Source organism: Zonotrichia leucophrys, chromosome 2, assembly GCF_028769735.1.
Source record: "Zonotrichia leucophrys gambelii isolate GWCS_2022_RI chromosome 2, RI_Zleu_2.0, whole genome shotgun sequence".
NCBI classification, from domain to species: domain Eukaryota; kingdom Metazoa; phylum Chordata; class Aves; order Passeriformes; family Passerellidae; genus Zonotrichia; species Zonotrichia leucophrys.
Window position 1 is genome coordinate 9612042 of NC_088171.1, and position 27579 is coordinate 9639620.

General features: G+C 36.9%; 1 protein-coding gene across 2 annotated transcripts in view; it reads left to right on the forward strand.

Annotated features, from left to right (window-relative positions):
* The window catches only part of UBE3C (ubiquitin protein ligase E3C), a 77955-nt gene that overhangs the window by 38456 nt on the left and 11920 nt on the right, over nt 1-27579 (forward strand). For both annotated transcript variants that reach the window (XM_064703900.1, XM_064703901.1), the window contains 6 exons: nt 1189-1293; nt 2342-2429; nt 5658-5755; nt 8959-9091; nt 9887-10134; nt 22875-23087. In XM_064703900.1, coding sequence (XP_064559970.1) covers nt 1189-1293; nt 2342-2429; nt 5658-5755; nt 8959-9091; nt 9887-10134; nt 22875-23087 — 885 coding nt within the window. The remainder of the gene's footprint in view (nt 1-1188; nt 1294-2341; nt 2430-5657; nt 5756-8958; nt 9092-9886; nt 10135-22874; nt 23088-27579) is intronic.

The following is a 27579-nucleotide window of genomic DNA, read 5'->3' on the forward strand; positions in this document are numbered from 1 at the left end:
CTCAGTACCAATACATTCTGCAGGAGAAACTCCAATTTCACCTGATCTGATTCAGCTTCCTTTAAGGTTTCTTTAGCTGCTTGTAAAATAATGTGTTTTCAGATAGTCTTTTCTGATTTTATTTTCATTTTAAAAAACATTTGCCTCACTTAGTGATAATGGGATCTGAGAGCTTCAGTGATTTGTGTAACCTGCACTGAATTTTATAAGGGAAAGGTGATGAAAATTCCCATGCAATCAGACAGTTCACTTAATAGCATTCTTTGTTCTGTCTTGAATAAAGACATTACCTTAGAAACTGGATGTTAAAAGCTCTTTTGTGTAGCATCTAGACCCAGAATCCTTTGGAAGGCCCATTGAACTTTGTTACTGTTGGCACCTGTCTATTAAGACTGTATTTAGCAAGATTTTTTCTATGAAAAACCCTGTGTACACTTTTCTTACTCATTTTTCAAGTGCTGTACTTTGAGTTTGCCAAACAGATGGCTGATCATTGTAGCAGTGATAATGTCTTTTTAGCTTAGTAATTTACTATTGTATTGATTCCACTTAATTATGTTTTATGTAGTGGTGGGTGAACTTGATTCAGCTTTGGACAGAAGGCATGCAGCTGAGTATGGCAGCTCTGCTTGAGGGGGAGAATTTGTTAGCTTGGTTTCTCTACTTTTTACTTTTTTTTTTTCTGGATTGGAGAAAATGGCCAGGAAAAACACTAAAATTGCAAAGATGCCATGATAACAATTTTTCTCAGCCTCTCAATTTTGCTAGGAAGATAAAAGAACATTATATACATACCTAATATACATTATATACAAATCATTGGATACTTGATTTGGTGTTATTTTCTTTAAATAAGGTGTTTAATGTTGATAATGATTTGTTTGGGCTTCCTTGAACTGGCATGCAGCACTTCAGGTGTGCAGTACTGCTAAATCCTATGTAGTGCTAGTTCCTAGATTTTGGAATGACATGTTGATAAGCCAAGTTTTTTGATGTCTTGCAGGTGAACCATGATTACTTAATTTCATTACTTAATTTAACTCTAACAGCAAGTTTTTGTGAGTTAAAAAAAATAAATGGCAATTTTATATGTTACTGATTTTTAAAAAAAAACTTTTGCTTTGCGAATTATTTAATTTCATTCACAATGCTTAGTGTATTCTGAATGTGTGTGTTTCTGACACCTAGGTCATCACAAACTTAGTGAAAATGTTGAAATCTAGAGATACAAGGAGAAATTTCTGTCCACCAAATCACTGGCTGTCAGAACAAGAAAACATTAAAGCAGATAAGGTAAGAGTCATGTCCTTTTCCACAAAGCCCTGCTGGTGCCAAATTTTCAGTGGTCAGGTGTTTGATTCCTGACAGTATTGGTGATGTTGCTGTTGCACAGATTGTATGGTTTAAAATGTGGAATAATGTTGCTTTTCTCTAATGTAAGAGTCTTGCCTCTGTTAAGAAACTTGTATGTTAAAGCACATTTCCAATCAGTAAAGGAGAACTTGCCCCACAGTGCAAGAGTGTAAACATTGCATTTATAGCAGAGGAGAAGGGGGAATCTGGTAGCACATAGTTGCATCTTCTCATAGTAAAAATGCTAAATTAAATAATTGCTCTATAGTGGGGAAAATTCTCTTCTAAAATAAAAGAAAATTCAGCAGCATTTTCTGTACTTACCTCACCTAGAAATGACTTTATTTTTCTAAGAGCTTTTGAAAAAAATGACATTGATCTCAAAAAGTGAGTATATGTGTGCAAAAGAAAAAATAATACCTGCTGTGGACTAGATTCCTTTGAATCATGACACATGCTCAGTGCAAAATAAACAGAATATTTGATATCTCAAACTTCAAATTTGGCTTCTCTAGTGTCCTAAATACCAGAACTGAATGTAACATTGTGTGATATTTTTAAATACAGGGCATTTATATTGTACTGTTGTTAATTGTGCAGCACTCCTGTAAGGCACAAGTGTAAGGAGGGATCAGCAGAAATGAAGATGTCTCAAGATGTGTCAAAGGAAATATAGGTTGGAAAAAGGTTTTTATGGAAAGGGTGATAAAGTTCTGGAATGGCTGCCCAGGGAGGTGGTGGAGTCCCCATCCTGGATGTGTTTAACAAAGCCTGGATGTGGCACTGGGTGCCAGGGTTTAGTTGAGGTGTTGGGGCTGGATTGGACTCAACGATCTTTAAGATCTCTTCTGTGTGATTCTGTGAATTCTGTGAATTGAGGCATTCAGACACACTCCTGCATGTGACAGCTCTGTGTATTTAGTCTGCAGCAGTAAATGATGATGTGTAATTAGTCCTGTTTAACTGTGAAATCCTGTTCATTTGTGAGGTCACACAGCTGTACGTGCCATCGGCCAGACATGTGTGGAGAGTCAGGAGGATGGGGAGAATAGGACCCCTGCAGTCCACTCTGGATGGTAAGACACTGTCCATGCAATTGCAGCTTTGCTAAGTCAAAATAAGAGATTGCCTTATGCAAAGAAATGTCTTCTCTAGAATGCAGTTGAGTATTTTGTAGCAAAATCTTGCTAGCCAAAAGCAAGACAATCTTTCATAATTTTGGTTAAGATAGTTTTTAAGATTGTGTACTTGTATGTATGTGTGTAAATCTTTATAATATGTAATGTTATTTAATTTAATAATTTCTTTGCCCAAGCTACCACTGGCATTGATGAGGTGGAGAAATGATGTGTTCTTAAAATAATGTATTAATTTGTATAAAAGGCAGTTGAATTGTACAGAAGATGTAAAGCATTGAGATCTTGCTTTTACTGTATACTCTAAAGAAGTATTTTTGTTCTGTATTAAACTGCAACAAACAGGCTTTGTATGGTAAACATTAATTTCTGTTTATAAATATTGTGTCTAATTAGATAAGGCAGAAATGTAAACCTCTGAAGTAGTCAAAATACCAGGATTTTATGGAGCTTGCAGAGAAAGATTAGAGAATGGGACAAATTTAGCAATCAGGGTAAATTTACACCAGATTGTTCCAGTATGCTTTCTCATGTAGACAGTCGGTTTCTTCCAGCTTTTCATACCTTTTCAGCTTCACTATTCTAGAATTTTACCTCTCTGTGATCAGGTAAAATAATCATTAAATCACTGGCACTTGTGCGGAATTAATAATGAATTTAAAATGGGGCCTTTAAGCAGCAAAATGACTCATCTGCAAGAGTCCTTGCTCTCTTTCAGGATGATGCAATCTGCTTGAGTTAGTTTAGCCAGATCCAGTAGATCATGGAGGGACTGTGGCCTTTGAATGCTGCTGTAGGGTTGTACAGAATTAAGAGTTTTGGCCAGGGTGGAAGCCTAAAGACTTCTGGTGATAATTTTTATTTGAGTAGCTACAATGGTAAAAGTTAATTTTGATTACCTTATTAGTGTAGTTGCCAGATAATAACTAGTTGGCTCACTTCAAGTACTGCTGAGAATTATTGATTATATATTTTTCCAGTTGGTTTCTTTCTTTGGAAGTCACTGCTTCTCCACATCAGCAATCCTTGTTTCTTTCACTGACCTGCATGACTCTCCACAGCTGTTTATACTGTCTGGATGTTCTCCACTGCCAAACCTATTCCACATTTATCACTTCCACATTCTCCTGCTCTCCTTGCCCTCACACCTACACTACATTGAGGTTTTCCTTCTCCAGCTGCCTCCACTTCTCTCCATTTCATGCCTCTCCTGCTGTGGGCACTTGGGGGATGAGGAATGCCTGTGCTGTGCAGGTGTGAGCAGCTGTGTGCCCTCCTTTTCCTGGCTGGCACACTGAGCACTGCTCTCCTGGCTGTTGCTGAAGGAATTTCTCCTCTCTGGCCTGTGAAAATTTTCACAGTATTTGGTATTTTCGAATTTCCTATTCTCTGTCAAAGTTGAAGTTTGGCTGATGAACTCAAGAGGTGTGTTGGAGGAAAGATGGCACAGTGTGTTCATGTAAACCTTGTTTTCATACAAAGTCAGGCTAAAAAGAGAGTGCAGCCAACATGAATGTGTGAAAACAAGCAGGTAACCTTGTGCACATGACTTGTTAAATCCCTCTTGACTCCATATGGGTTAAAGCCAATTAGCATGAAAGTACTGCTGAATCACATATGGCCATGTTTATTTGTGCTTTTTCATTTACTTAAATGGCAGACTTGTGAGTTCTAAATGCCCTCTGTATTGATGACTCCATCCCATATTTCTCTCTAAAGAAAGAAGCTGTGATGGAGAAATGCAGATAAAATTGACTAATTGACTGAAATAATTGAACTGTCGAAGTCATGTAGTAGTTTACCTTTGCTGTACATGCACTTTTCATTTAAAATGATTTTAACTGTTAGCTTAATAGGCTTCATACATTGACTTTAATTAAAAATGTTTACTAAGTAAACTAAAGATAATCACAAATCAGCATTTTGTCAGAAATTCCAAAGGCTTGCAATGTTGAAACCTGCTCCCAATGAATATATATCAAGATTAGTGATGTTTAGGGTCATATCCTATTAAATTGGTCCTTAAAATATCCCTACTCACGTGCTTTGAGGATATAAAAAAGAAATAAAAAAGAACATTGAAGTGTTCAGTCCAGAAGATTGCAGAAGATGCTTGTCACCATGGGTAGAAGCCAAAGAAAAAACCTTGAAACTGTAATTAAAAACTTATAGACAGGGTAGTGACATGAAGCATTTACTTATTTTGTAATGCACTCTATGTGTTCAGACTGGAGTCTTTTTTCAGAGGTGATTATTAAACATGAGAATGAAACAAGCAAGGAACTGTGGGTGTTGTTACCTCTGTAGACTGGAGTCAGGTGGACCTTTGGCCACAGTGGCTCATCAGTGAGCAATACTGACTGCACTTAATTGATTTACAGTCAGGTATGTGCTCACCAGCTGGGTTTCCTCCCACAAAGTTAGAGCAGGATTGTCATTTCTACGGTGCATCACCAAAAGTTCAGTTGTTTCCTAGAAATACCCTGTGAGTTCAAAGGAGCTGCACAGTAGTTTGGGAACTGCATGAATGAGTCTCTCTGCTGTGGCTTCTTGGATTCTTCTCCAAGATTTTTATCTTAAATACATTATACATGTTCGTGATGGTGTTTTCATTGTTTCTGCAGTCACTGGGATTTAATGTGGTCTCTGTGACTTTACTGTTAGGGGAGAAAACTCACTGAAATAAAAGTTATCTTTCTGTTGGTTTCCTTAGATTTGGTTTAATTCTTAAAGTTTTTACCAAAAATGACTTGATTGAAATTAAAATATGTAGTTGAAAGCACAGTAACTGTAAACTATTCTGAACATGAGAATAGGAATATTGTCTATTCCTGCAATGAAAATTCTAAATCATCAGTTACTAATTGTCTTCTGTCATGCATTTTTTCCTAAGCTTAAATGTCAATAAGGAGATTTTTTTTCTGAATAAAAATAGAGGTACAGAAGTACATATTTTTATATGCATTTTGGTTTTGTATATTTTCACTACTTATATTTCAGTTTGCCTGTAGCAACTAATGTTTAAGGAAAGGTAAGGCTTTGAGTGAGTATGTAGTAAATAAACTATTTTAATGTATGTGTTTTTATACAAAGTAGATTGATACAAAAGAAATTGTTTTAAAAAAATGTTCTTTCCAAAATTTTAAAAATTGTTATTTCTGTTTTAAGTGGGTTTGGAGCCAGCACCTCTTTCTGTATCTGAAGAACGACAACTTGCAATTCTGACAGAGCTACCTTTTGTAGTTCCTTTTGAAGAAAGAGTAAAGGTACCTAATTTCTAACTTAATATGCAATTGGTGTTTTTTGTTTTGAGTAAGTGTAAAAAGAGCACTTAGTGAAGTAGAAACTGGATGGATTCCCTACAGAAGGATATGGCACTCTGCTCTGTTTTTCTGCAGTATTCATGCAGCAGCTGAACATTTGAAGTTACTGACTTCTCTTTTACTTTCCTGTTGCCCTTAATAATATTTGCATTAAAGTTAGGAACATTTATTCTGAGGCAGCTGAGAGCAGTTTGCAGTCCTGGCTCAGAGATGGCTCTACCTTGTGGCACCCTCTTGTGGTGGCACAGCCCCGGCCGTTGTGTGCTGTGCCAGAGTGCAGGGCCACAGCTGGGGACTCAGCAGCACTCGTGTGCCCACATGAGATCATGGATCTCCATTCTGGGAAATCAACACCTACAGATTGAGTTCCTGCATTCATAGCTGAGTAGCTGAACTTTACTAGAGTGTATACTTTAAACTTGCAAGATTGTTGTACTTGATTGATTGGATTTGCTTATGAATGGTTTTGAGATTTTATAGATGTAATTGTTAGTTCCATTATCTATTTCAGTTTGCATCATTAATATTCTTAAAGCTTTTTTTTCTGTTAAGCATATTTTTTTAAAACTGGCTTAGTTTTCAAAAATATTAATTATTTCAAAACTGCTCCCTAAATTTTCTTGGAAATGTTACTTTTAAAGACACCATCAAAGGAATTAAGAGTAATTCAATAGGGAAAGTCAGTCTTTATTTGTCAAAACACAGAGGCAACTTTGGTAGAAATGTGTGATTTTTTTTTTCTCAGGCTTCTATGAAACAGTTGTTCCAACAAAACATCTTATTACTGTATGGCAATGGCACACCAGGATTACAGGGAATGATAGGAACTGATCTCGAGCAGGGGTCTCTGTATCATGACTTAGTCACTGCCTTCCAGCCTCTGGAATTCTTAAAGCTGTGTTGAGATGCATACATGTTATGTTTTTGGAATTCATAAAGCTTCTTTTGGAATTGGAATTCATAGAACCTTGTGTGCTTTTATCACAAAAACTGAAGTAACAATGGCATGAGAGCTTGGAGATGAGGATGAAGCTCTGTAGTTCAGAGAGGAGATGCTGTTACACTGTGTTTTGGAACAAGTGTGTACAGTCCTTTTTGTGTAACAGTGGGAGTCAGCATTCCTTGGAGTCTGCCAGTGCCTCTACAGAGCAAGTTGCAATAAGGGAAGAAAATACCATGGCCATAATAAGGGTTTTTTTTTCCCCCTTTTGGTCAGTTGCTGTCTATTGCTCTGTAATTTAATGTGATAAGCTCAGTGGGGCATTTCCATGTGCCCTTTCATTTTTGGACTTCTCATGCCACTTTTACCTTGACTCACCAGATGACAGATGCTCTAACCAGCAATTGCAGAGTCCAGTTCCATGGTAGGCTCTGGAGCTTTCTGGCCCCAGGCAGTGTTTTCCCATTCAACCTTAAGGCACATTAAGGTGCACCCTTCAGTCTGTGGGAGGAAATGAATCCAATTTGTAGCAGTGCCTTGGTTGTCACCTCCTTAGGCCATACTTTGGTCACTTTGCCTCTGGTGATGCTGCTTCCATGGTGTGTGCTTCAGTCAGCCTTGCTTGTTTTTCTCTGTCTGAAGTCATTGCAGATGCTTCAGTTATGCATTAGAGTTCTCATTTTCAGGACTAACATCCATGAACATTGGGTTGTGTAGGGAGTCAGAGTCAGTACCAAAATGAGTTTTTCTATGAGATGTAATACCAGGTGATTTTTTCTATCTAGAGTTGAGTAACAATAATTAATAAACTGTATCTAGGGCTGCTTCAGGAAGGAGAGTGGTGATGAGCATATTCTCATGCTCTGTACATAAAAAAGTTGCTTGTGACTACATGTCTGGATGTTATAAAACTGTAGAAAAATTAAGGCCAGAAGGCACCTCTGGAGGTTCTCTAGTCCCCATCCTTCCTCACACAAGAATAACTTCAGACTTGGGTCAGCATGCACAAGGACTTGTTCAGATGAGTTTTGACTCTCTCCAGAAATGGAGATTTCACAAACTCTCATGTAACCTTTTCCAATACCTAATCCCTCCCATTATGAACTTTTTTCTTTATGCCCATCCCTTGTTTCTCTTTCTGCAGCTTAGGACTATTTTCTTTTGTTTTCCTGCTTGTGTACCTTAGGAAAGATTCCTGCTTTGTCTGTACTGTAATCTTCCTGGTTGGAAAACATCTTCTCCACTAGCAACAATTGCACATAAAAACAGTAGATTTGAGACCTTACTCTACCTTTGTTTGCTGTGATCAGATTTTCTCTTTCATGGTCATTTTTTTGTTTTTAAAAATCCCTGCAGACTGTTACTTCATGTTCTGAATTAAAAAATGGTCTGACATATTACTGGGAGATTATACCCCTTGGGAAATATGCTATAGTATTTATTGAATATGGGAATGATGGCAAGAGAGAATATAGTAATCCTACACTTGATGGATAGAGGGAATATTATTTTACATTAGGCAACCCCCTCCCATGCTACATCCTGGTATAGAAAGACAGTGAGCTGCAGTTACTTTTCAGGGGAGCAGTTTCCTCTTGTGAAGACTTGAAAATGGACAGTGTGAAATTCAATTTGTGCTTCACCTGGCATAATTGTTTTGAATTTTTATGATGCTCTCGTTCTTTTTTTTTTTTAAATATAGTGGTAATATCCATGATTTTAATCTGAATTATTTGTTCTCTGCTTATACAAGGGGAACTAGTGCCTATTTTCTTATTACTGAGAATGTTCCTAACCATTGCAAACAGCAACAAAAAATTATTTACCAGTATTTAGAATAACTTCTGTGTGAAATACTTGTGGGACTTTTTTTGTTTGTCTTTGAATACTTTGTATTTCAGAACTCTAAAAGTCAGGGAGAGGAAACTGGAAGCACTGGCACAGTGTCTGTATATGTGCTTCTTTATGAAAAAAAACCCTGAGGATGTTATTTTAGCACAGAAAAGTTCTTTGCATTTCTGTCCCCCTCCTCCTCTTCCATAGGTCATGTATTAAGTTTCTGCAGCTCAGTGAGAGAGTAGACAAATAACTTGAAAGTGAGTGCCAGAGGCAGCTCAAAGGACAGTAACAGTAATAAATAACCATCTCTCATTGAATATTTAGATCTGCACAATGACATGATTGCTCTTTTCACTCATTTAAACAGATTTTTCAAAGATTGATCTATGCTGATAAACAGGAAGTTCAAGGAGATGGGCCATTTTTGGATGGAATTAATGTCACTATCAGAAGAAATTATATTTATGAGGATGCTTATGATAAACTTTCTCCTGAGAATGGTAGGTTTGCAGTTATCAGCTTGTTACAAAACTTTATTGTTCTTATTATGTAGTTCCATGTTTGCTTATTTGACTGGTATGCTGTAGGTGTATCAGCTCTGAGATGTGAAAGTTCTTAAAAGTTAAATTTCCTTGTTTTTACAGAAGTAATTCTCACCCATATTCTTTCTGATCATTGCAGTCCAAATGATCTCTTTACACCCTCTTCTTATGGTGCTTTTCTTCCCATTTGCTCGTCCAAATAATTGTAGTTTGTATATTTTTCTATATAATTCATTAGATATTATCTGCTTTGTTAGTCTTGGCTGAGAAATACATATGGACTGAACAGGATTTGCTTGGTACAGTATGTCTGATAATAGTGCAGGGCTCTTTTTAATGATGGGATGTAGTACTGTAAATTTTACTACATTGAATTAAATCACATGTTTGTGTGAATCTGTGATCTTGTGCTCACAATATTTTATATAAATAAAATTTTCAAGTTATTCCTTGGTCTCTTTTAGGATTTTGTAAAAAAATCCTATTTTGTAGGATTTTTTTTTCTTCCCCTACCTATGGTATTATCCTCTTCTTTTTTTGATGACTCTTAAGATGATATCTTTTCTACAAAATGAGCATTTCACAAACTGAATATTCCAAAAGTCAAGCCAGTAATAGGAGTTTTGCTACTGTTTACTAGCTCAAATTTTATGCTAACATAAATAGTTTGTGTGTGTAGTTACATGTGGTTTTATCCATACAAAACTGAAGCAGACAATTGCATTTGAGTTTGTCTCTCTGCTTTCCCTGCAGAACCTGACCTAAAAAAGCGCATTCGTGTTCACTTGCTTAATGCACATGGTCTTGATGAAGCTGGCATTGATGGTGGTGGAATTTTCAGAGAATTTCTGAATGAACTCCTCAAATCAGGATTTAACCCTAACCAGGGTTTTTTTAAGACCACCAATGAGGGGCTGCTTTACCCTAACCCTGCTGCACAGATGCTGGTTGGAGACTCCTACGCCCGACATTACTACTTCCTTGGGAGAATGCTTGGAAAGGTAAAACCTGTGGTCTGGAATACAAAGCTATAGCACTACTGAAATTATGCAGTAATGGGTTTTTCTAATTAAGAGGGAATGGGAAAAAACAAAGATTTTTCCCAGACTTGAGAGCGTAACTTTCAGATATTGGGTATGAATGTTACTACTAAATTTCTGGTTGATTTTAATAAATTATATATTTGGGAAGTACAGGAAATTTGTGTTATCCTGACTGCCAGTTGAGTTAGGTAGCAATAATTAATAAACTGTATCTAGGCCTGCTGCAGGATGGTGAAGTTTACATATGTGTGCTTCTGTGTATATCCTCATGCTTAAGGTTAAGTTGATTGAATTCACCAGCTCTACTCTGCATATAGTGATTTTCAACCTGGAACTTTTAGGACTATGACTGCAGTTACATTTCCATCATTTGGAATACATGAAATGAATGTTTTAAAGTTACTAGTTGTATGAGGCATACCATTTTTGATAGCATTTAAAATTTGCCATCAGCATTTAAAATACTTAAGAGGCACGTGCAAATTACTTTTCACATATTCTGTTTGGGGTTTTGTACATTTTGCATACTTCTTGAGTTTTAGTGCTTGATAATTTGGTGATATGAGTGTTCAAGGGCTAATAGATGCTCGTTGAGCTAGATGAAAAATGGAGGGAGAAGAACAAAGACAGAAACCATTACAAACATTAATTACATTCAATTTTCTTTTATGGTCAGGTTTAAAACTGAGGCTATTTCATTCTAAGTACTCGAAATAATTTTTATAAAGCTAATAATTGTGAAACAAAATTTGGAATACAAATTCCATTTCAGAAAAAAAAAAAAAGTATTAAATGCTACTTAGCTGTCTAATACTGAAGGTATTTCAGATGTAGAAGTCCCATTTAATTGTTTGCAGTATTTTGGGGGCTAAAATCTTGCTACTGCCTTTCAATGAGGTTTTTGATGTCTTTGTAGTATAGCTGGAAGTGGTTTCAAGGGATGTTGTTGGCAAACAGTGAATTGTTGAACCAGTGCTGTGCTTGGGAGTTGCCAGTCAAGTGATTTAGATCAAACTGCTGCTTTGTAAGCAAATACCCTGCTAATGCATCCCAGCTACTGCCATATCCAAATCTCCTAAACAATGAAATTACAAACCAGCCATTTCAATAAATAATCTTTGACTGATGTTCCCACTCCTGTTGCAAGATGGATTCAGTACTAAGACAACAGTTGGTAATTATGTCTGATACTACATATTCAAGCTTCATTTCCTTTCTGCATGTGTAAATTTTTGGAGTGGGAAAACAAATGCTTGTGGTATTGTTTAGGGGGTTACTTCAACCCAAAAGTGTTCTGTGTATATCTAGGAAGGGCTCATCTGTCAGGGTAAGTTTGAAGCATTATTTAAAAAATAATAATTTTGAGTCTTCAGTTTCCTCTGTCAAAACAACACATTGCCTTCTGTAACTGAATTTCAGATATTAGCATAGAGAGAGAAGTTGCAAAATGTGTTTTATCTCACAGAGTGCTACAAGTAGACTTTTTTGGGTTTTTTTTAATCAGAAAATCTATTATTTAACACTCTGAAAGCATAAATTGTTTTTGTATTTGCAGTATGTGTAGATAAGGTAAGAACTGACAGTGCTACTTAATAATTACCCTTGCCCATGTGCACAGACACCTTTTTAGTGGTGTGTTCAGAGACTTGATGAATTAAACAGAAAGATAAGGCACGACCATCATATTCCAAACCTGCTGGTATTGTGATCTTGGTTAGGTGATTGAATACCCACTCATCCATTTTCAAAAATGTGCCCATTTTATGCTTTGCACAGGGCTATTTGTGAGCAATAGGGAATTATTAAAAGCCCCTTTGCAAACAAAGTAGATAGAATGCAGCGGAAGCAATGAGGCATCCACAGCAATTTCTTATTTGTGGAAATCAGTGTGCAAAGAGTGCTGCCACCAAAAACTCTCACGTAAGAGGCTTCAATGTTATCAGAAAGCAAATACATTAAAATATAATAATTTATAGAAATTCTCTGTCTCTTGGTAACCACTTCATACTAATATCCAAATGCATTTAACTTTCAGCACCATGAAGTTATACCTAATTCAGTTTTTCTTCTCCTCAGGAGGTTTCTAACAGCTTGGCATCTTCTTTGCTCATTGGTCAGTTCAGAAGCAGAAACATCTTAAAATATAAAACATATCTTGATAAATGGTATATCTAAAAATAGAAATAATTTTAATCCTGAATAAATTACTGACTTTGGGGTATCTTTCTAGTTAATGAAGAAATTAAAATCTGTGTACAAAATGTTCATGCAGCTTTTGTAGTCACTGGATAAGCAAAAGGTCTTGTGGAAATAATACTTTGTGGTCATGTAATTGCATATGTTGTCTGAAATCATCCTTTAAAAAAACCAGAAATGAGTTTGCTTAAACAGCAGCTACTCAAACACTTCCAAAGTTTACATTTTCAACTGTCAGTGACTTTACTCTGAAATGTAAATATTACCTTAACACTGGTGCCTTTTAGGCATTTTCCGGTCTCTTCCTTAAAAGTTAAAGCTCAGTTTGCTGCGCGCAGTGAGAGTCTCCTACAGCCAGAGGGATTGCAGGCTTGAACCTCTCTGTTGCCCCCTGGAAGCACAGCTGGGACTGAGCCCCAGGCTTTGCCTGAGTGTCCAGGCAGGGGAGTTCTAACCCCAAATCCTCTTTGTTGTCCTCTCTGTAAAGTCAAGTCTTCCTGTCCCAAGTGGTGTCCCAGAAGGATGGATGTGATCCTTTTGCTCTCTTGGTAGTTTTGGGCTGTGGGCAGGCTCCTGGTTTGGTTCCACTTCCTTTCCACATGCAGTAGTTGTTGTTCTGGCTGCACTAAAAATCTCCCCATGTGCAGACTCTGCTGCTGCAGGTTTGGGGTGTAGTGGAATTGGCACAGGCTGCCAAGAAGCAATGAAGCAAGAAAATTTGGAAGCAACACCTGAGAATATTAAATAAGGGTTTTCTCCATGGTGGTTCTTGAGTTGTCTGCTGCAAACCTGAGCAGAGGGAAACACTGGTTAACCATTCAGGCAGGAACAGTGTCCAGGCAGAAGAACAGTGAATTAAAATCTGAATTTCACCATGTTCTGACCTAAACTCCCAAACATACTTCTCCATTTCCAGTTTACATTTGCATTTATTCAGTGATGTTACTGTGACAGATGTGGTGGAAAAGGACATTATTTGCATTTGGAATTCTTTGACATCAAGCTGCTAATTCTTAGGATAATTTACTTAAATTTCATGAAGTATCTGCATTAGTTTAAGAATATGGCAGGAAATCCATAGATAGATTAGTATGATAATTTTTATGGTTTCCTCTTCTTCCTTTTTGACATAAACCTGCTAGTTCTTGCATTTATTTTGTTTTACAGTGACTGTCTTTGCATGTTAAGCAGAGTGACTCTGACAGTAGAGATTTTTGTATTATACACTCAGTGCCTTTGAATTTACTGAATTCTACCTCCTCTCTTATTCCAGAATATTAAATAGCACTTGTGAGTCACACATTCATGTTGCTGAAGAACATCTATTTTTGAAATAAAATGTTAAGTCCCCTTTTCGAAACAATAGAACCTGCAGTCCTTGGGAGATACTACGGTTTTCTGAAAAGATTTAGATTTGTTTTGCCAAGACCCAACTTCTGCCTGAAGTGATTGGGAAAGCAATATGGAGAACAGAATGTCTTTTGAGTTGTTTTTGAAGTGAGTCCTTCTTTTGTGGAACCCAGTAAAGAAGATTCATAGAGGAAGCAGCAAGGATTGAGGAAAAACTAATGTGTTCATTTTAAATTTTAGCATTATTTTGATGGTGGATACAATCTTGGTTTTGTTATTTGATCTTTAATATTTAATGGCATATAGGAGGTCAGTAATTTGCATGGACTTGTGGATATTATATTGATGAAAGCCAAAGTTGCTTATTTTTGTATGAGTTTTTGTAGTTTACTGATTTAAGATCTAACAGACTGCTGCTCTTTGCACACATCTAAATGTTACTAAATATATGTAATTGAAAAAAATAGATACATGCTAAGTCCTTGAGTAAAATGAAGCTTTAGAAGAGTAATAGTAAATCAAATAAAGATTTTATTACACTACAAATAAATGAATGGGACCTAATTTTTGATTAGATTATTCTTCTGTGTATTAGAGAGGACGCCTTATGGTTACTGTTTGTAACTTTGAATATTGTGCCTCTGTGGAAGGTACAATTCTGAGCTGAGCAGTGTCTGTAGAATCCAGTCTGCACAAAAACTAAAGTAGTTCTTAATCATTCTCAGGCCTTATCCAAATATTGATTCAGGGGAGTCTTCCCACAGCAAGATCTGCATCAGATCCTAAACTCTTTAATTATAAATAAGCTGCATGTATGGAATTAAAACATTCAAGGAGATGCTTCTAATAACATACTTGAGTGCCATTCATGCACCAAAAGCTTGTGGAAAGAAAACAAAGCAAGAAAACTACAATGAGAACTGGCTTTTCATATACTGGATTGTTTGGTGTCAAGCATTGCACTGCCACTCTGACTTGGAGGGTGGTGGTTTTTTCCTTCTGATTTTTAGCCTCCTATTTCAATTTTCTTATTGTTATCTTAATTAGACCCTCTTTGGCTTGATTTAAGTCAGTACACCCTTAATTAGTTTGTTCTGCAGCCACAATTGGTATTACTGGTACCTGGAATGGTAGGTATGGGATTGGTGATACTGATGCAGAGGAGGTAATCGATTAAATTCTTGGTTTTATTAATTTCAATTAGCTCTCACATGACTTTGTAGCTTCAGCATTTTACTTAAGAGCAAGTTAGCTGATGATCATTTGCCTCAGAAAATCCTGAATCATCTGATATGGAATCAAAACAGGAATTCACCATGGAAAGTAGCATGGTCCTTTAATGATATACCTACAGTGCAGAAACACAATCCTGAGAGAGCAGAATTGGTACCTTATGGGAGCTATTTCATGATTTATGAATGCAGATGTAAACTAATTTGAATCTACTTTCTGACACAGTTCTTCAGCTTGACAATTCCTTTGTGTGCTGGTGCATTTAACAAAACCAATTATCTTTTGATTACAAATAGCTATGTTAGTAGTAACCCTGTAAATATATGTCTAGTGCTAAAAGACTACTGAAATGTGGTATTTTAACTCTAAATCTTTAGGGAGGAAAAGTGTTTATTGATGGATTGTGATATTTATTGGGTCATAATGTATTTAAATTTTCTTTAATGCATATGTTAGTGATTGTTTACCGTGATAAAGTGCATAGAGGTCTCTGCAAGGAGTTCTGCATGGAAAGAATTACCTCATGTCAGTGGTCACTCCTCAATTAAAAGTTCCATTAGCAGATGATTCCTGCTTCTGGTTTGTGTACTGATTGCATTTTATTGCCTCTAAATCAGGTTCCTGGACAGGGAATAAATAAACAGTTAGAGTGTGTGGTAATGGTATCCTGATCTTTTTTCACAGTTGGGAACACCTACATCCATTTCAATCAATTAGGTTTGGAATATTTACTGAAATTCTTAAATTGGCTTGAACTTTAGAAATTACTTGTTTCACTGCTATTAAAATACAGATTTATCTTAGAAGCATATCCAGAGGTTAGTTAGATAGTATTAAGTGTTTCAGTATGTCAGAAGATTAAGCTTAAATAAGGAGAAGTTTTCCTTTTATCTTCAAGTTCTTCCTAAATTATGTTTAAATTTGAGACAAGAAAAATCTATTAAGCCTTTACTGAACTTCAGTAATGAATAACTATCAGTTATCCAGTGCATCCACAGGTATCCACAGTGCTTTCCTCTCTCATAATTCAAAACCCCCAAAATGACATTGATAGCAATTTATGTCATATTTATGGCATAAGTTACAGAGATAACTGTTCCTATTAAATGAGAAAGAAAGTATCAAGCTGATGAAATTGTAGTTTTCTGCACGTGCTGGCATTTCTGAAGCACTCTGTTTTAGTAAAAAACATTAATGTTATTAAAGACATCCTAAATTCCTAGAATAAAAATATTAGCATGACTTTCTATTTTTAAATTAAAAATTAACTCAAGGACATTATAGTTGATATGATCCAGTGAAGTCTTTGGGAATGGATCCTTACATTCTCCAGGTCCTGTGTTCAGGAGTTTGGTCTGTGCTGCCACACCCCTGCCGTCCATTCAGGGATTTGTACCATCCTTTATGCCTGAGTCTTGCCATCTCAAATCTCTGAAACTTCTATAAGCTTGTACTTACTGAACTTCAAATTCACACTGAGTGGGAAATCTGAAGTAAAACCAATTTTCAAAAGGCTTTTTCTAAAAAAAAAACCCAATAACAGTAATTTTAAAATGTAATGATATTCACAATGCTGCAAGGGTTATTGAAGCTTGCTGAAGCCTCATTACAGGCATCAAGCTGTGGAATTTTGGACTCTTGTTCTTCTAAAAGACAGAAGAAAGGCAAGCAATGAATTTTCACAGTAATACAGGGAGGATAATGCACCAGATTTTCCATTACTGTGGTGATACAAATGCATCTAAACATCTGCTACTGCTCAGAGGCTTGGAAACAGTGGCTTAGAGCTCCAGGGTAACAGGAAACATTGCATTGGGACACACACCGGGGAGAAATAATTTTATTTTACTGTATTGGCATTAGAAACAATATATTTTGGGGTTTCCTCAATTTTAAACACATTATTAAGCACATCTTTAAGAATTTCTTTTATCTAGAGATTACTAAATGTTAGCTCTAAAAATGCTTCAAAATATGAGTACATGTTGATTTTAATTTAACATAAATTTTTAATCTTTTTTATTAGGGTTGAAAAGTCTCTGCTGCCCCCAATAGCTTTGTGAGTGTGATGAAATATTTCTAGGATATAAATAATAAGGTAGAAGGAAGTTCTAATGGTTTTGCTATTTTCCGATCATTTTTATTAATGGTTCTGTACAGCTTTGAAGATCTATTGCACTCTGTAAGTGCTAAGTATTATTTAATAGTAACTGTTTAAAATTACTGAAATAGAAAGGGTTGTGGTCTTGGGGACTGATTATGGAAATAACTGAATTTAAGTCCAGTCATTTATTGCTTTATCCCATCTTTCTAGGGATATGACTTTAGCATTGTTTATGCTTTAAAATACAGTTCTGGGTTGTGAGGGATTAATGGAAAGTAGCAGCAGTGACTGATTATTTTTCTTAAGAAAGATTTTAGTTGAAATAATAAATGAGAATTAGTTGTAGATCTGAAAATGTAAGTGAAGGCACTAAAGCTGCCTTACAGGGAGGGAGGTTTAATTAATTCATCTGTAAATTTGTTTATGCAATTTGTTGAACCTTATTCAGTATGTTGTTGTGCTTGTGTAACTTCTGCTGTATATGGCTAATCTGGTTGAAATTACTCCAGTAGCTTACATTTTGTCCAAATTTAAAATGTGGTGTGGAATCTTCTCTTTCTGAAGAGCAGTTCCCCAATCTTGGGGTCATACTCGAACAATACCTTGTATTGGAGTGCAATACGCTATGGATTACTTAAATGGTGTTGTGATAGTTACATCTGTAGTCTCTGTCAGGCACAACTGTTATTTTGTTGGAAGAAGGAAAGGATGACAGTTCTCCTTGTCCAGAGAAATGTCATCCTTCTCTTTTTGTCACTATGTGCAGCTGTCCTTCAGTCCAGATCCTTCTTCCATAATGTATTACAGAAATTAATTGCATGCCTCTGTTCTGAAAGGTGCTTACTTTAAAGAATTGTTTCTTGTTCCTCCACATCACAGCTGTGTAGTGAGTGCATTCAGTATATTTGTGTCTGAAGATGATATTTTCATCACTTCAAATGCCCACATTGTGATCTGTGTCACCAAACTGAGTAAAGGCCAGTCCCTGTAGCAATCAATTACTGTGGAACTGCACTGTAATCACAGGTGGCTGAGGGTATTTAAAAGAGGAATAACTTCAGACTGCATGTGAAATGAAAACTTCCTAACCACAGTAGGCTTTCTCTTACTTTGTTGTTTTTAATATTCTGTTGTGTTCTGCAGTCATTCTCACAAAGGGGGAGATAGGTGGGTGAAGTTTCTTTCACTGAATACTATTTTTTCCTTAGTGAAATAATTGCTCTTGACCTTTTAACCAGAAAAAAACCCCTCATTTTAACCATCTCTTCAGAAAATAGAAAAGATTTGACATAATTAGAACACTGGGTTGTAAAGTACTAAAAATAATTTTTTATTGCAATACAAGTTTTTTTTGTTTAGTAATTTCAGAAGCTTTTAAATTACTTTTTTTTTTTATATATATATATAGAGATGTCAGCTTTTAAATAAAGAGCATCCATAATCTACATGAGTTTGAAAGAGTGTTGGGAAATCCAGCTTGGCCTTTTCAGCAGACATTGCCTTTTAGCTACTTGGGAATGTGTCACCCTGTGAGCATCACCGTGCTTGTGGGATTGCCCTTGATGTGAACATCACTGCCTGTGCTTCAGAGCAGCCTCTTACCCAAGTTTGTACCTCAAATTGCCCTTCTGTCCAGCTGGAGTGTTCATAGCCCAGCCTTGCAGGGAGGCAGAGCTCTGCAGGGTGGGCTAAGGTTGTTGGTGTTGACCTCCACATGTGAACATAGAAGGTGGAAATCTGATGCCATCCATGGCCACCACTTGCTCCTTTCATGACTTCCCATCTGCACTCTCTGCCTTCCACAGGCCTGTGCAGTTCAGGGGCTGCAGGGCAGAGCCAGTGGGGTCAGGGGCTCAGCTGGGAAAGCTGGGGATGGGAGCTGTCAGAGCTCAGCATAGAAAGGCATCAGTTCCATTGGTGGTTGCTGCACAGTGAAAGGAAGCTTCTGAAAAGGTGAGAGTATTCGAAGTTTTAAACATTAGTTTTAAAATAGACATTGGTTAAACTGGGTGAACTTGCTGGCTTTGAGCTCCTGGAGCAGTGTATGGACAGGAAGCTCTGATTTAGCCAAACAGAAGAAATCTCTGTCCAAGAGCAAGCCAGTTTCTGCCATCAGTGTTGTTGCTCATTGGCTGTGAGAGGAAGTGTCGCCGGGAATGAGGGCCTTTGTCGGGGTTGAGCCATTTGTCGGTGAGGGGAGACTCAGACACTCAATATGAGTGATAAGCAAATTCCGTTTATTGGAGAGAGCATCAGACACTTATACAGCGAGTAATAAGCTTATGAATATTCTGTAAGCTAAGCAATCTATTGGTTAAACTATACCATCAACTCTTCCTCATTCCTTAGGGGTTAGATCTCTCTTTTTTCATGTCTCTTTCACTGTTTGTTATTCTGCTGCAGCTAGGCCTCAAGGACATGCTATCAACACAGGTGCAGGACTTGGAATTAGCCACAGTTTTGTACTTTTCCAGTCCTTAGCAGCTAAATTTCCAACAAGGAAGAAAGAGAACAAGGTCTGTGTGGAGAGCTTGACCATATATTTTATTAAAGGACTGTGTAAATGTAGTCTAATGGTGCAGCTTCACACTGCAGCTGACTAATCTGACAGAGCTGCTTTCCTCTGGGGAGGTGGTCACCATTCCCTTCCTGTTGCTGATCTGGGCTCCTGCCTCCTTGATGTTGATGTTGTGGAAAGCCAGTTCAGAGTTCAGACAGGCAAAAAACTGAGTTTAAACACAGGGTAACTTACAGCTTCCCAAGGCAGTCCAGTATGGAAAAACAAGGAAGGAGGGGAGTCTCCCTCTTGGCCTTCAGATTTAGCATTAGTAAAATCCCCATCAGGGTGGGCTTCCATGGGCAGCTGGCAGGTTTTGCTCCTGGTGAAAACAAATTGTTCTGCAATTCCCGCCCTGTTTCAGCCATGGCTGTAAGCTGGAAATTACTCTAATTTAGAAGAAACTTCAGTGTCCCTGCTGTGACCAACACACACCCACCCTGCAAACCCCAAATCCAACAGCCCAAAGAAACCACAGCAGAAATAATCTGGAAGTTGTGAACCTTATTCAGGTTGTAGTGACCCTGTAGCCTCCACTGTCCAACTGCTCTACTTGCAAACAAACCCAGGGCAATCAGCAGCTGAGGGTTTTGTTGCCCTGGCAGCAATGTGTGGAATCACATTTTTAGCAAGAATAGGTAGTCTGATCAGTTGTGCTGCCTGAGAAACAGAAAAGTTAGATGGAATCCAGAAAATAAAAGTTTCAGTTATTTACTCATATTGTACACAGCACTTCTCAGCATCTCTGCAGTGCTGGGGCTGTAATGGTGGCCTTCACCTCTTTGAAGTAAAACCCAAGTTCATCATGACTTTATTCACCAGAGTTTTAGTGCATTTTTTATTAAACTTTATTAGGATAGCTTGACTTTCAAACTAATTAAAACACTACTGTTTGTCTTCTTTCCAAAAATACTTTATTTTGAATATTGCAATCACTTAGCTAAGAGAGGGAGTAATTAAAGTTATTCTCAAGTTGCACAATTTAGTTTATTTAAAAATGCTTTATATAGTTTTTAGATGAAGTTATAAATGTTCACTTTGGAACTACCTGAAGATTAATAGTGATGCATTTGAAATGCATTATTTTTTTATTGATTCTTAATGTAGTAAATTACTGAAGTTATTTGGCAGCAAACAGAAATAGCCAGTGATGTTGTTCACATTTATTTTCCTGATAGCATCACAATTTGCATTAATTGCATTGCAGCTGCACTCACTTATATTAAAAAGCTTCTACCATAATTAATCCTTTTTATTTCAAATCATTTTGGCACAATTTCTTGCAATAAACACTCATAAAAGACAGACACTTGAAAAATAACGTACAAGTTTCTTCAATATACCTATTGCTGTTTTCTTCCTGACAAGGAATTATTGATAGGCTTCTAGGATCAAGTGTTGCAAGTGGTGAAGACTTAAGACCAGTTTGAAAAATGCTAAGTGGATTATTTTGCATAAAAAATAGACAGGTTTTGAATTTGTGTAATTAACCTGTGTTTAGAAAATACCTTGATTTATGTCTACATTTGTATTTCAGTTGCATACATTATGGAAATTTAATTTATAATCCATTTAGCTGATGTGATCATAGTTTTTAGTGCTATCATTTATTAGTCCTTGTATATTGAATGCTCTAAAGGCTTAAACCTGCCTTGTGTAAAAAATTACACCTCTGCATTTACATTTTATGAGTCACAGATGGAATTCCATTTTAAATTCGGGTAGCTTTGATATATTTAAGGAATTACAATAGCTTTATTGTTACTAATGCAGGAACAGCAAACACTGACCTTACACATTGCAAATTAATGATTTATCCCTCTAGTTTGCTTTTAAAGTCAGCTATACAAATGAGGATTTTGACTTCTACACCTTGAATAAATCATATGGCTCTAAATATAATGCACCCTTTGGCTTTGAACTCGTTATTCTCAGGTTTTTTTTGCAAGGTCTAACTCACCTCATAGAAAAATGTTCTTTCAGAAGTTTAAGGAATTGTGTGTATTTTTCTTAAAGTCTTTGTTGCAATATCATTGAGTGATTAAAGCTGCATCTATTCATCTTTTCTTAGTTTTGGTTTTTTTTCCCCCTCAGTGGGATTCCTTTTCAAAGTTTGCAGCAGATTATGAAGAAATTCAGTAACACCAAAACTCTGCTCTTGGAGACTTAAAAGGGAGCAAACAATGATGTTACAGTGATGTTGTGTTGGTGATGCCTTGTCTGATCAGCCTGGCATTGCTATTAATGTTTTGTAAAGATTTGGTTGTCACTGGTAGAGATGCTGATGTGGCAAACAGAGTGGAAAGTGAGAAGGGCAGCATGTACCAGGAATGGGCTTTTTAAAGCAGTGGTGCTTTATTCAGAATAGCCCTGAAGGGTGCACCTCTCCTTCTGAGAGCTACCATAAGTACTTTTTTCTTCTAAGCAAGCATTTATTACTGAGTTAATAAAAAACAATGCAAAGATACTTTACATTACATGGAAATGTGCTCATACAGTGGATGAACCTAGAGTGGTGTGGCTGGAGTTTGAAAATTCTGATTATCCAGGGGGATAATTTGAGGTTGCAGTCAGAAGATTTGGGTCAGGTACATGTTTGGTTCATGAATTTTTTGACATCTGTAGCAGTGTCAGGCACAGACAGGATTGGACCTGTGGCACAGAACTGGTCAACCCTTGGCTTGGGAATGAGGATGTTTTGGTGATTTTGTGGCATTATAGCAGTGGAGTTCACCAAAGGTGTTGCCATGAATCTCTGTAACATCCACCAGATAGTTTTTATTAGTTTAAAATGTACTGATTTCACAGAGTTACTCTAAGGGGATGACAGTTCTTCATGCAGTGATTGATATGAATGGAATAATGCTGCTTGTGATGGTGCAAATGGAAGTAGAGGTGTAAACTTCTTTTGTAAGACATTCTTGATGCAGTTGCATTGTCCTTTAGCAAACCTTAGTTTTCCTGAAATAAATGCAGTTTGGATAAAGAATAATGACAGATAAGCAATGACCTTGCATTTTAAATCACAACATAATTAATTCGTGAGATTTGGGACCTTGGTATTTTGCAAGAATATTCACATTTCAGATTTTGGATGAATATTCTTAAATTTATGCAATATTTGAGCTATTTCCATGCTAGAAGAGCCTACTCAGGCACCAGATTAGGACAGAATTACTCAAAAATTGAGAAACCTTCTGAATTCTTGCATCTACAAACAGTAATATCTAATGTGCTTTTAATTGCTTTATTTTTCAGGCTCTTTATGAAAATATGCTGGTGGAGCTGCCATTTGCTAGTTTCTTCCTCTCAAAATTATTAGGGACAAGTGCTGATGTTGACATCCATCATTTAGCTTCACTAGACCCAGAGATGTACAAAAATTTGCTTTTTCTAAAGAGCTATGAAGGAGATGTGGAAGAACTTGGACTCAACTTCACCGTGGTAAATAATGACCTTGGGGAAGCACAGGTAAGAATGGCTTTGAATTTTTATTTTCTTTAGTTTCTTTTTTATTTTATTTTCTTTTTATCTATGACTGATGAATCTTTACTATCCCTACTAATTAATTTTTTAATTTAAATATGATGGGAAACAGCTGTTAAAGGTGCTGTAAGTCATCAGTTGGAATTGTGGTTCAATATTTGGAGTTGAGAGTAGCTAACTGTGTACTTTAAAAAAAAACTTTTGATGATTACTTAAAGGTCTGGTCTTTTAAGGAGTAAACTGCAGTGATTTTCTAACAGTCATACTTATAAAGTTCTATTGCTTGAGAATCTTTCTTGAAAAAAAAATAGTTTCTTCAATTGCACTTGTAATAATAGCAAAACTTAGATGATGTGTAAACTACAGAAATACTGCCTAGTTCTAGAGTTGCAGGTAGCAATCGAACAGGTTTTAAATAATACTGATAGGAAAGACTCTTTATTGTGAGATAAGTATTGTCTCATGTATCTGTAATTTACAAAGTAAGAGGGCCTGAAGTTTGATCAACCTCAATTTTTTTATTAGCCCCCACCCCTTTTTTTTTAAGGCTTGAGATACCAGATTAGTCAGAGGGGATGAATGGTGTTAGTGTTTCTGAAAAGCAGTTACTTAGGTCCTTAAGTCTGAGTTTTTAATGCAGTTGCACCATATAATTTGTTTACAGCTTTTATTTGTTCTGTTGTGTCTACTGAAGATCACTCATAGTAGAAAATAAATATCACTAGAGCTCTAAAAGCCTGCCTTAGTGTGCTAATGCAGGTAACCTCCTAGGTAAAGTCTTCTGTCATGCTTCCTCTTTCAGTTCTGAGGATTTAAAATTGAGGATTCTAAACTTACACTTGATTATGGCAAATAATGGATGAAAAAAGTAGAGCTGACCACACTGTGATGAGCAGCAGATCTGAATTCAGCTCCTGTTGTGACTCAGGAACAGACTCCAGCAGGGGGTGAGCAGTGCTCTGGGTTTGCTGCTCAGGGCCAGGACTGAGCACATCTCCAGTGAGGGGCACTGACCTGTCCTGGAAATGGGGAGTTGAATTCTCTGAGGCTCCCTAAGTCAGGGCAAGTTTGCTGGCCAGGACTTCTGCTTGAACAGAGTCAGGCTTGGATTTTATCTTACTCTCCTGTCATTCATTTCCTGTCATTGTAGAAGATCCTAAAATCTGGATTGGGTTAAATTTTAAAATAGTACCCTCAGATTTGGGATTCCTAAAGCACACTAAAGGGGAGAGGTAACATTTAATATTAAACATGTGCCATATGTAATTTTCCTCCCTGAATTACACTACCTATAGGTAAACATCTGACCTGCACTGTCTTTAGAAAAACACTCAAAAACTTGAGATAAAGGTGTGATGCAGATGTACCCAAAAGCACATTCTGAGTGCTCTGTGTGGCTGGTACTGAGCTGAGCACACAGAGGTTGGGTTTTAGGGAGCAGAGCACACCAAATGGCAGTTTCCAGTATTATCTGGGATTTTTAACAGTGAGGGGAAAGTCTGAATTCTAAAACTATTTATTTAATTCTCCTTAAAGTAATAGCTTTGTTGGTCACAGCTAACACAAATCCAGTTTAGCATCTAACTAAAATGAGGGCTTTGGCTGCTGTTTTCAAGACTTATGATTTGTAGTTGTTTGGCCTAACTTTAAAAGCAAGATTTAATGTATTAGTGAGTTACTGAATAACAAGGTGAAATGTAAGTTAAAATAAATATTTTGATGATGGTTTGCTGGTTTTATACTTGAACATTTTACCCACAAAGTATCAGCCATCTTTTTATGAGACTCACTGCCTATTGTAGTTCAACAGAACCCATTGGTTCTTGTCACTGTCTTCTGCCTTTCAGTGCAACAAGTCTCTTTTTATACTTCATTTCATAACCTTATACTTCATTTCATAACCTCATATGGATAAATACATTTTATCTGCTGTTTGACTTGTAACCATTGCATACTAATGGATTGTGCCAAGGTAAGGCTAATTCACTTTGGGAAAAGAGCTTAATTTGCACTCCTTAGGTTGAATGTACATTATATGTAGTTTTCAGCTAAACAACCACTTTAGTGTTTAATAAATTAGTGCCCAATAAATGCATCATAAATCTATCATTGTAAATAGCTCTGCTCATGGCAGTGTCCATCCACCAATTGTGACACAAAAGCATTATCTGCAATGAAAGACACATTCAAAAGGGGCTCTATTGCCTCTGTCAGTAGTAGAAGGTAGAAATTCTATTATCAGTGTATTGATTCCAATCCTGTAATGTGCTTTTAGACCCCATTAAACTATTGTCAAAGTGCATTCACCAGAAGTTGAAAAAGGTACTTAATAATTTGCACATTAGACCTGCTAATTAGGGGAGCCATGCCATCAACCTTATCTTCCAGCCCCAAATAGCTTTTGATAAAGATCTATCTAATGCAGTGATACCAGCCCACATTTCAGCTGTTGGGTCTCCTGCAGAAAATGGTGGCCAGTAGCAAAGTCTCAGAGGAGGTCAGCCTGTGGTTACAGGTCTGTATATTGATTTAGTGTTTCCTTTTATCTTGTAGATGAGATGCTTAGGAAAGGTCTGTAAGAATAAGGTTAGCAAATTCAAGAAAATATCTTCTCTTCTCAGGCCTTTCTCCCTCCCCTTCTTTCAGTGAGGAAAGCAGGTTTTGTGGCTGCCCAGGGCAAGAGGGAGATGTAAACACTCATTCCTCTTCCTTCAGAAATGCTGGATGCTGCACTCAGAAACTCTGCCTGAGAACATCGGTCTCACACTGATACTTGAGAATACATGGATCACAAGCTGAGTGTGATCAGAAGATTCCATAAATAAAGTGTGAAGGCACAAATCCACAGAGAAGCACTATAATAAATATTCAGTTTCTATGAAATCCATATCATACAGAACTTGGTTTTGGGACACCTTGGGCTTTTTAAACAGATGTGAATGCCCTTGCTGTCTCTGAAAAGATGCTGACTCACCAAAGGGGAGTTCTTTGCTTTTAAATTTCTTTGGGGGAAAATTTTGAAGCCCTAAAAAGAGTTTTGAAAGTTTGTCTTGACAACCTCTTTACTAGGATGTGGTGGCTTAGCTGAATGATTTTAGAGGTTTTTCAGCAGCAAAGAAATTAAGCTGAGGCTGAGCCTTCTCAGGCAGACTCCTAACACTTACAGAAAATGCATTTTTAGGCATTCATATGCAATCTCCTACCTGGAACTTCTGCATGGACATCTGGAAGGCAGATGACAGGGAAAGGGAAAAGAAACTTTATCGACTTCTTTTCAAAAGGGGGAAGAACTGTAGGGGTGATGTGAACAAAAGTGATCAGAGGCCAAGAGAAGATTCACATCTTGTAGGAATTCTTGAATATCTATAAGAGCTGTATGAAATTGCACTGGAGGTTCTGTGATTCTGTGAAGAGATAAAGTATCTTATGTCTTCATCATATGGGACTTTTCTGTCCCCTTTTGGTGTTTTCCCCTTCATTTTGAAGATGCACTTTGTGAGCTGGGAATCAAATTTGTCTGAACAATCTGAATACTCACCTAAAGGATATCTATGGTTTGATTGCCTTTAGTACATGCGGTTTTGATTACAAACCAAGTTAAAATGCTTTTTGTTTGTTTGTTTAAACTTAGATCTGCAGAACAGATACATGACACAGGGCTGTGGTTTTCTCGCGTGGCCATCCCCGGTAACCTGGGTTATTGGCTTGCTCCATCTAGTGGCCAAGACTGGATGGATAAAATAAAAATAAAGCTGATTAAGTGTTTTTGATCAGTTAAGTTGTGCTATGGCCTTTTTGAAAAGGAACTCTTCAACAATCATTCCTGACTTCTAGAATTAAGAGGGAATTCTACGATAGTTCCTTCAGTGCCATTAACACACTGAGTGCATCTACCTTTACTTAAGTTTTATGCTTACCATGTGTTACTGGTTTCTATTTTACATCCTTCTTTGCCTTTTTGGCATAACATATTTATTATTTGTGTTCTGTTATCCCTTTTTCTTTGGTCTTAGATGATACTTTTACACAACAGTGGTAAAATTAACCTCACACTGGCAAACTCTGAAAATTGATAGTTGGGTCTCTGGAAAACCCCAGGAAATGCCCTTAACTGAGTGCTGTGCCTGTACTTGTGGCAATGCAGGGCTCTGGGGAGGAAGGGCAGCTACAGAAATGTTGCTGGATCAGAAATCAACATTTGCTACTTAAAAATATAAAAATGAAAGGAATAATAGGATTTAAAAAACAAAACAACTTTGTCCTGTTTTCTAAAAATAGTGGAACACCTTTTTTTTTCCTTTATTTTGAAGGAAGAACTTTATAGGAACAGAACAGCTTTTTATTATAGAATGAATACAGCTTTCCTAACATCCCTAGAGCACTGTGGAGCCAGTGCTATTACAACGCAAATGTAAATTAATCTGTGTCCTGATTTCTGTTTGCTGGCCTGCAGGGAAGGTCAGACATTTTGCTTCAC